The sequence below is a fragment of the Limanda limanda genome, chromosome 11 (assembly GCF_963576545.1).
Source record: "Limanda limanda chromosome 11, fLimLim1.1, whole genome shotgun sequence".
Taxonomy (NCBI): domain Eukaryota; kingdom Metazoa; phylum Chordata; class Actinopteri; order Pleuronectiformes; family Pleuronectidae; genus Limanda; species Limanda limanda.
Genome location: NC_083646.1, coordinates 330,001 through 340,000, shown reverse-complemented (window position 1 = coordinate 340,000; position 10,000 = coordinate 330,001). Strand labels below are relative to the sequence as shown.

Sequence of the window (10,000 nt, the reverse complement as noted above, 5' to 3'; positions counted from 1 at the left end):
GACCCTCTCTGGGCGTGTTCGGGGTCAGAGGTCGTACCGTTGCATCTGTAGCGCAGGTTGGACCAGATGATGTTTTCCTGAGAGAAGCAGAAGACGCCGAGTCGGCCTCCTCTCATCGTGGTGTCGACCACGACGCCAGAGTCCGCCACCATCGACATGCCTTCGAACAGCTTCACCCTGAAACACAGACACACACCGGATGGAAACAAACACCGTGGTTACCGTGGTAACTCAGGTTTAACTCACTGGTAGATCACCATGGTAACTGACACTGACCTGAGCAACAACAGCTCAACTAATGACCAATCACATTACTGGAAAACCAGATGTCTGGCGACAGTATTATAGTACACTCTAGTACTTGAGTAATACTACAGAGTACACCAGAGTACACTACTCCTACCGATATCCACCCCCCCCTTCCTGTCTAAACTCCTGAGAAGGGTGTAGCCAATCAGCTGTGAGAGTTTCTCTAGGAAAGTAACGTGAAGACCTTCAGTCGGGTTTAGAGCCAATCACAGCACAGAGACAGCCTCGGTGAAAGTCACTAACAAGCTTCTAATAGCTTCAGGTGTGTGTCTGTCCGCGTCCTGTCACATCTCAGTGCAGCGTTCAACACAACTGACCTTCACATTTTATTACAGAGACTAGAACAGTTCATTAGCATTAAAGGAACTGCCCTAAACTGGTTTAAATCATATTTTTCATATCGATAAATGATGAGTCATCTGTCGAACCAAAGTTAACCATGGTGTTCCACAGGGTTTTGTGCTCGGCCCGATTTTATTCTCATTAAATATTCTTCCACTAGGAAACATTATCAGGACACATAATTAATTTCCACTGCTATGCAGATGACACCCAGTTATACTTGTCAATTAAACCTGAACAAAGTAATCAATTATCTAAACTTCGAGCATGTCTCAAGGACATAAAACCTCATCCCGAGGTCCTTCTGCTTCATTGGGTGTAGATTCAGGATCACTGCTGCAGCCACATGGTGAAACATGATGGTGGATCCTGATCCTGGTGGTGGATCCAGATCCTGGTGGTGGATCCAGATCCTGGTGGTGGATCCAGATCCTGATGGTGTCAGCTGATCAAGGACTATGATCACAACAAGACACATGTCTCCTCACATCTGCTCCTTCATCTCCATCAGACATGATGTATAAACACTTTAAACATGAAGTTACAAATGGGTTCTTCTCATGTAGCGAATCCTGTTGTTGTGTTGTTGTGTTGTTGTGTTGATGTGTTCAGTTCCATCAGCATGTGTGTGTCCTGGGAGAGGATCCTCACATGAGACTGAGCTTTATTCACTGATCACAAAGTTTCTATTTGACTCGTGTTGAGTTAAGAACAGGAAGTTGAGTTAAGAACAGGAAGTTGAGTTAAGAACAGGAAGTTGAGTTAAGAACAGGAAGTTGAGTTAAGAACAGGAAGTTGATCCTCGTTATGAGACAAACTGGGATTTGTGAATCTGACACAGATAAAATGTTATTGATCATCTTGTCAGAATCCAACCCACGTGTGGAGCTGGGTCCAGGTCTCACCTCATGTATCCGACCTGCGGCCGGTGGCTCAGCTGCCAGCGGTACGAGGTCTTGTCCTTCCAGCCGATGTTCCTCGGGTCCTTCCAGAGCAGCGTCACCTCTCCGGGCGTGTCTCCCGTGTGCCACAGAGCGTTCCTCAGGAACTCACCGGGTCCAGTTCCAGACTTCACCGCCTGCAGGGCAGACACGGAACAAGTGGGACGAGTGAGAATCCTCAGCTGCACTCATCGTCAACATACTGCGGGTCTGATTAACGGGGGCGGAGCTGAGCTGTGGCTCCTCTGATTGGACGGCAGAGTAACACCTTGAGCTGCAGAGCGGGCTGGGCCATGGCCCGGAAGGGAACCGGCTGCCAGTACGTCTGCTGCGTCTGCTTCCACATCACCACGTAGAAGCTGGACGAGTCCTGGTAACCGAAGATGAAGCCGGCGTAGTCGTCGTCTGTCGCCGTGTTGACGTGAAACGTTCCCTCGAAGTCCACGCCGTTGAACGCTGTGTATCCTGCGGACAATCGGGAGCAGATGGTCTCCACTGGGACAGAGACAGGGGACAGGGGGGGGGGTTGTATTAAAGGTTCAGGTGGAAACACGTACCCACAGCCAGGCCGGGGTCACTGTTCATCGTCTGGACGATCTCCATCCCCTGGAGAGAGAGAGAGAGAGAGAGAGAGAGAGAGAGAGAGAGACACAGAGAGAGAGAGACAGAGAGAGAGAGAGAGAGAGAGAGAGAGAGAGAGAGAGACAGAGAGAGAGAGCGAGAGAGAGAGATAGAGAGAGAGAGAGACAGAGAGAGAGAGAGAGAGAGAGAGAGAGAGAGAGAGAGAGAGAGAGAGAGAGACAGAGAGAGAGAGCGAGAGATAGAGAGAGAGAGAGAGAGAGAGAGAGAGAGAGAGAGAGAGAGAGAGAGAGAGAGAGAGAGAGAGAGAGAGAGAGAGAGAGAGAGAGAGAGAGAGAGAGAGAGAGAGAGGAGGTTCACACGTGAGGACGATCCTGTTCCCACTGAACTGCTGTGGTAACCGTGGTAACCGTGGTAACCACACAGAATTTACGAAAGAATCAACCAAATATAAAAACATGAAAACACATTTGATGATCTGCAAATAAAAGCGTGACGTGAGGTCGAAGGTCACCTGATTCAGAACGACCCAGTTGGGGTCGATCTGGGCGTCGCCCTCCGGGTCCAGGACGACCGTCTGATAGGCTCTGAAGTCGGTCAGCGTGACCTCAGCGCTCTCCGGACACACGTCCATGGAGTCCTCCACGGCGTCGTTGTCAAAGTCGTTCTCACAGACGTCTCCGACGCCGTTAGCTGAGGACAGACAGACAGGTCAGAGAGGGAGGGAGACAGAGAGAGACGGGTGAGACAGACAGACAGGTCAGAGAGGGAGGGAGACAGAGAGAGACGGGTTAGACAGACAGAGAGAGAGGGAGACAGAGAGAGACGGGTGAGACAGACAGACAGGTCAGAGAGAGAGGGAGACAGAGAGAGACGGGTGAGACAGACAGACAGGTCAGAGAGAGAGGGAGACAGAGAGAGACGGGTGAGACAGACAGACAGGTCAGAGAGAGAGGGAGACAGAGAGAGACGGGTGAGACAGACAGACAGGTCAGAGAGAGAGGGAGACAGAGAGAGACGGGTGAGACAGACAGAAAGGTCAGAGAGAGAGGGAGACAGAGAGAGACGGGTGAGACAGACAGACAGGTCAGAGAGAGAGGGAGACAGAGAGAGACGGGTGAGACAGACAGAGAGAGAGGGAGACAGAGAGAGACAGGTGAGACAGACAGACAGGTCAGAGAGAGAGGGAGACAGAGAGAGACGGGTGAGACAGACAGACAGGTCAGAGAGAGAGGGAGACAGAGAGAGACGGGTGAGACAGACAGACAGGTCAGAGAGAGAGGGAGACAGAGAGAGACGGGTGAGACAGACAGAGAGAGAGGGAGACAGAGAGAGACAGGTGAGACAGACAGACAGGTCAGAGAGAGAGGGAGACAGAGAGAGACGGGTGAGACAGACAGACAGGTCAGAGAGAGAGGGAGACAGAGAGAGACGGGTGAGACAGACAGACAGGTCAGAGAGAGAGGGAGACAGAGAGAGACAGGTGAGACAGACAGACAGGTCAGAGAGAGGGAGACAGAGAGAGACGGGTGAGACAGACAGACAGGTCAGAGAGAGAGGGAGACAGAGAGAAAGAGAGGGAGACAGAGAGAGACGGGTGAGACAGACAGACAGGTCAGAGAGAGAGGGAGACAGAGAGAGACGGGTGAGACAGACAGACAGGTCAGAGAGAGAGGGAGACAGAGAGAGACGGGTGAGACAGACAGACAGGTCAGAGAGAGAGGGAGACAGAGAGAGACAGGTGAGACAGACAGACAGGTCAGAGAGAGGGAGACAGAGAGAGACGGGTGAGACAGACAGACAGGTCAGAGAGAGAGGGAGACAGAGAGAAAGAGAGGGAGACAGAGAGAGACGGGTGAGACAGACAGACAGGTCAGAGAGAGAGGGAGACAGAGAGAGACGGGTGAGACAGACAGACAGGTCAGAGAGAGAGGGAGACAGAGAGAGACGGGTGAGACAGACAGACAGGTCAGAGAGAAGAGAGGGAGACAGAGAGAAAGAGAGGGAGACAGAGAGAGAGGCGTGAGACCCGGACCAGGACAGGTCAGAGAGAGAGGAGAGACGGGTGAGACAGACAGACAGGTCAGAGAGAGAGGGAGACAGAGAGAGACGGGTGAGACAGACAGACAGGTCAGAGAGAGAGGGAGACAGAGAGAGACAGGTGAGACAGACAGACAGGTCAGAGAGAGGGAGACAGAGAGAGACGGGTGAGACAGACAGACAGGTCAGAGAGAGAGGGAGACAGAGAGAAAGAGAGGGAGACAGAGAGAGACGGGTGAGACAGACAGACAGGTCAGAGAGAGAGGGAGACAGAGAGAGACAGGTGAGACAGACAGACAGGTCAGAGAGAGAGGGAGACAGAGAGAGACGGGTGAGACAGACAGACAGGTCAGAGAGAGAGGGAGACAGAGAGAGACAGGTGAGACAGACAGACAGGTCAGAGAGAGAGGGAGACAGAGAGAGACGGGTGAGACAGACAGACAGGTCAGAGAGAGGGAGACAGAGAGAGACGGGTGAGACAGACAGACAGGTCAGAGAGAGAGGGAGACAGAGAGAGACAGGTGAGACAGACAGACAGGTCAGAGAGAGAGGGAGACAGAGAGAGACGGGTGAGACAGACAGACAGGTCAGAGAGAGAGGGAGACAGAGAGAGACAGGTGAGACAGACAGACAGGTCAGAGAGAGAGGGAGACAGAGAGAGACGGGTGAGACAGACAGAGAGAGAGGGAGACAGAGAGAGACGGGTGAGACAGACAGACAGGTCAGAGAGAGAGGGAGACAGAGAGAGACAGGTGAGACAGACAGACAGGTCAGAGAGAGAGGGAGACAGAGAGAGACGGGTGAGACAGACAGAGAGAGAGGGAGACAGAGAGAGACGGGTGAGACAGACAGACAGGTCAGAGAGAGAGGGAGACAGAGAGAGACGGGTGAGACAGACAGACAGGTCAGAGAGAGAGGGAGACAGAGAGACGGGTGAGACAGACAGACAGGTCAGAGAGAGAGGGAGACAGAGAGAGACGGGTGAGACAGACAGACAGGTCAGAGAGAGACGGAGACAGAGAGAGACGGGTGAGACAGACAGACAGGTCAGAGAGAGAGGGAGACAGAGAGAGACGGGTGAGACAGACAGACAGGTCAGAGAGAGAGGGAGACAGAGAGAGACGGGTGAGACAGACAGACAGACAGGTCAGAGAGAGAGGGAGACAGAGAGAGACGGGTGAGACAGACAGACAGGTCAGAGAGAGAGGGAGACAGAGAGAGACGGGTGAGACAGACAGACAGGTCAGAGAGAGAGGGAGACAGAGAGAGACGGGTGAGACAGACAGACAGGTCAGAGAGAGAGGGAGACAGAGAGAGACGGGTGAGACAGACAGACAGGTCAGAGAGAGAGGGAGACAGAGAGAGACGGGTGAGACAGACAGAGAGAGAGGGAGACAGAGAGAGACAGGTGAGACAGACAGACAGGTCAGAGAGAGAGGGAGACAGAGAGAGACGGGTGAGACAGACAGAAAGGTCAGAGAGAGAGGGAGACAGAGAGAGACGGGTGAGACAGACAGACAGGTCAGAGAGAGAGGGAGACAGAGAGAGACGGGTGAGACAGACAGACAGGTCAGAGAGAGAGGGAGGCAGAGAGAGACGGGTGAGACAGACAGAGAGAGAGGGAGACAGAGAGAGACGGGTGAGACAGACAGACAGGTCAGAGAGAGAGGGAGACAGAGAGAGACGGGTGAGACAGACAGACAGGTCAGAGAGAGAGGGAGACAGAGAGAGACGGGTGAGACAGACAGACAGGTCAGAGAGAGGGAGACAGAGAGAGACGGGTGAGACAGACAGACAGGTCAGAGAGAGAGGGAGACAGAGAGAAAGAGAGGGAGACAGAGAGAGACGGGTGAGACAGACAGACAGGTCAGAGAGAGAGGGAGACAGAGAGAGACAGGTGAGACAGACAGACAGGTCAGAGAGAGGGAGACAGAGAGAGACGGGTGAGACAGACAGACAGGTCAGAGAGAGAGGGAGACAGAGAGAAAGAGAGGGAGACAGAGAGAGACGGGTGAGACAGACAGACAGGTCAGAGAGAGAGGGAGACAGAGAGAGACGGGTGAGACAGATAGACAGGTCAGAGAGAGAGGGAGACAGAGAGAAAGAGAGGGAGACAGAGAGAGACGGGTGAGACAGACAGACAGGTCAGAGAGAGAGGGAGACAGAGAGAGACGGGTGAGACAGACAGACAGGTCAGAGAGAGAGGGAGACAGAGAGAGACGGGTGAGACAGACAGACAGACAGGTACCGTCAGAGTCTTTCTGGTTGGGGTTCACCATGAGTCGGCAGTTGTCGTGGTCGTCAAGGACACCGTCGTTGTCGTCGTCATGGTCACAGTCGTCTCCAAGGCCGTCGTTGTCAGAGTCCAGCTGGGAGCTGTTGGGGATGTCGGGACAGTTGTCTCTGCTGTCCTGGAGACCGTCTCCGTCCCTGAAGTCAAACACCTTATTAGACCAGTTCAGACAAAGACTTTAAACTAAGATGGAAGACGATGGACGATGGACTCCATCTTCTCTAGGACTGAAGCTGTTCTTAGTTGATGTCATCTTGTCGTCCAACTTTATTTACAGTTTGTGGTATAGACAGATGTGGGCGGGGTTAGTGAGACGTACGTGTCCTGGTTCGTGTCACAAACGTCTCCGACCAGGTCGTTGTCGACGTCCGTCTGACAAAGAGATGAAGAAGACTGTGACCTCTGACCTTTGTTCATGTGTGTGTCTGTGTATATATTATCATATATGACTTATGTAGTCTGTCCCACCTGTCCCATCTGTCCCACCTGTCCCACTTGTCCCATCTGTCCCATCTGTCCCACTTGTCCCATCTGTCCCACCTGTCCCATCTGTCCCACCTGTCCCATCTGTCCCACTTGTCCCGCCTGTCCCATCTGTCCCATCTGTCCCATCTGTCCCACTTGTCCCATCTGTCCGACCTGTCCCATCTGTCCCACCTGTCCCACCTGTCCCATCTGTCCCATCTGTCCCGCCTGTCCCACCTGTCCCACCTGTCCCATCTGTCCCATCTGTCCCATCTGTCCCGCCTGTCCCACCTGTCCCATCTGTCCCACCTGTCCCACCTGTCCCATCTGTCCCACCTGTCCCATCTGTCCCATCTGTCCCACCTGTCCCACCTGTCCCATCTGTCCCGCCTGTCCCACCTGTCCCACCTGTCCCACCTGTCCCATCTGTCCCATCTGTCCCACTTGTCCCACCTGTCCCATCTGTCCCACCTGTCCCACTTGTCCCACCTGTCCCACCTGTCCCATCTGTCCCATCTGTCCCACTTGTCCCATCTGTCCCATCTGTCCCACTTGTCCCATCTGTCCCATCTGTCCCACTTGTCCCATCTGTCCCACCTGTCCCATCTGTCCCACCTGTCCCATCTGTCCCACTTGTCCCGCCTGTCCCATCTGTCCCATCTGTCCCATCTGTCCCACTTGTCCCATCTGTCCGACCTGTCCCATCTGTCCCACCTGTCCCACCTGTCCCATCTGTCCCATCTGTCCCGCCTGTCCCACCTGTCCCGCCTGTCCCATCTGTCCCACCTGTCCCATCTGTCCCACCTGTCCCATCTGTCCCACTTGTCCCGCCTGTCCCATCTGTCCCATCTGTCCCATCTGTCCCACTTGTCCCATCTGTCCGACCTGTCCCATCTGTCCCACCTGTCCCACCTGTCCCATCTGTCCCATCTGTCCCGCCTGTCCCACCTGTCCCACCTGTCCCATCTGTCCCATCTGTCCCATCTGTCCCGCCTGTCCCACCTGTCCCATCTGTCCCACCTGTCCCACCTGTCCCATCTGTCCCACCTGTCCCATCTGTCCCATCTGTCCCACCTGTCCCACCTGTCCCATCTGTCCCGCCTGTCCCACCTGTCCCATCTGTCCCACCTGTCCCACCTGTCCCATCTGTCCCATCTGTCCCACTTGTCCCACCTGTCCCATCTGTCCCACCTGTCCCACTTGTCCCACCTGTCCCACCTGTCCCATCTGTCCCACTTGTCCCATCTGTCCCATCTGTCCCACCTGTCCCGTCTGTCCCACTTGTCCCGTCTGTCCCGCCTGTCCCACTTGTCCCGCCTGTCCCATCTGTCCCACTTGTCCCTCCTGTCCCACTTGTCCCACCTGTCCCACTTGTCCCATCTGTCCTACCTGTCCCATCTGTCCCACTTGTCCCGCCTGTCCCACTTGTCCCGCCTGTCCCATCTGTCCCACTTGTCCCTCCTGTTCCACTTGTCCCACCTGTCCCACTTGTCCCATCTGTCCCACCTGTCCCATCTGTCCCACTTGTCCCGCCTGTCCCACTTGTCCCGCCTGTCCCATCTGTCCCACTTGTCCCTCCTGTCCCATCTGTCCCACCTGTCCCACTTGTCCCACCTGTCTCGCTTTTTCCGGCTGTCCCACTTGTCCCGCCTGTCCAACCTATCCCACCTGTCCCACTTGTCCCGCCTGTCCCGCCTGTCCCATCTGTCCCACTTGTCCCATCTGTCCCACCTGTCCCATCTGTCCCATCTGTCCCACCTGTCCCACCTGTCCCACTTGTCCCGCCTGTCCCATCTGTCCCACTTGTCCCTCCTGTCCCATCTGTCCCACCTGTCCCACTTGTCCCACCTGTCTCGCTTGTCCCGGCTGTCCCACTTGTCCCGCCTGTCCAACCTATCCCACCTGTCCCACTTGTCCCGCCTGTCCCGTCTGTCCCACTTGTCCCGTCTGTCCCGCCTGTCCCACTTGTCCCGCCTGTCCCATCTGTCCCACTTGTCCCTCCTGTCCCACTTGTCCCACCTGTCCCACTTGTCCCATCTGTCCTACCTGTCCCATCTGTCCCACTTGTCCCGCCTGTCCCACTTGTCCCGCCTGTCCCATCTGTCCCACTTGTCCCTCCTGTTCCACTTGTCCCACCTGTCCCACTTGTCCCATCTGTCCCACCTGTCCCATCTGTCCCACTTGTCCCGCCTGTCCCACTTGTCCCGCCTGTCCCATCTGTCCCACTTGTCCCTCCTGTCCCATCTGTCCCACCTGTCCCACTTGTCCCACCTGTCTCGCTTGTCCCGGCTGTCCCACTTGTCCCGCCTGTCCAACCTATCCCACCTGTCCCACTTGTCCCGCCTGTCCCGCCTGTCCCATCTGTCCCACTTGTCCCATCTGTCCCACCTGTCCCATCTGTCCCATCTGTCCCACCTGTCCCGCCTGTCCCACTTGTTCCGCCTGTCCCATCTGTCCCACTTGTCCCTCCTGTCCCACTTGTCCCACCTGTCCCACTTGTCCCATCTGTCCCACTTGTCCCGCCTGTCCCACTTGTCCCGCCTGTCCCATCTGTCCCACTTGTCCCTCCTGTCCCATCTGTCCCACCTGTCCCACCTGTCTCGCTTGTCCCGCCTGTCCCACTTGTCCCGCCTGTCCCACCTATCCCACCTGTCCCACTTGTCCCGCCTGTCCCATCTGTCCCACTTGTCCCTCCTGTCCCACTTGTCCCACCTGTCCCACTTGTCCCATCTGTCCCACCTGTCCCATCTGTCCCACTTGTCCCGCCTGTCCCACTTGTCCCGCCTGTCCCATCTGTCCCACGTGTCCCTCCTGTCCCACTTGTCCCACTTGTCCCATCTGTCCCACCTGTCCCACCTGTCTCGCTTGTCCCGCCTGTCCCACTTGTCCCGCCTGTCCCACCTATCCCACCTGTCCCACTTGTCCCGCCTGTCCCATCTGTCCCGCCTGTCCCATCTGTCCCACTTGTCCCTTCCGACCCACTTGTCCCACCTGTCCCACTTGTCCCATCTGTCCCACCTGTCACATCTGT

At 55.5% G+C, this 10,000-nt stretch overlaps 1 protein-coding gene across 1 annotated transcript in view; it reads right to left on the bottom strand.

The window, feature by feature from the left end:
* The window catches only part of thbs3a (thrombospondin 3a), an 18,702-nt gene that overhangs the window by 149 nt on the left and 8,553 nt on the right, over window positions 1-10,000 (bottom strand). The window contains exons 16-22 of the mRNA XM_061080818.1: window positions 6,824-6,876; window positions 6,460-6,641; window positions 2,686-2,864; window positions 2,150-2,198; window positions 1,861-2,057; window positions 1,557-1,729; window positions 38-177 (exon numbers count right to left, since the gene is read on the bottom strand). Coding sequence (XP_060936801.1) covers window positions 38-177; window positions 1,557-1,729; window positions 1,861-2,057; window positions 2,150-2,198; window positions 2,686-2,864; window positions 6,460-6,641; window positions 6,824-6,876 — 973 coding nt within the window. The remainder of the gene's footprint in view (window positions 1-37; window positions 178-1,556; window positions 1,730-1,860; window positions 2,058-2,149; window positions 2,199-2,685; window positions 2,865-6,459; window positions 6,642-6,823; window positions 6,877-10,000) is intronic.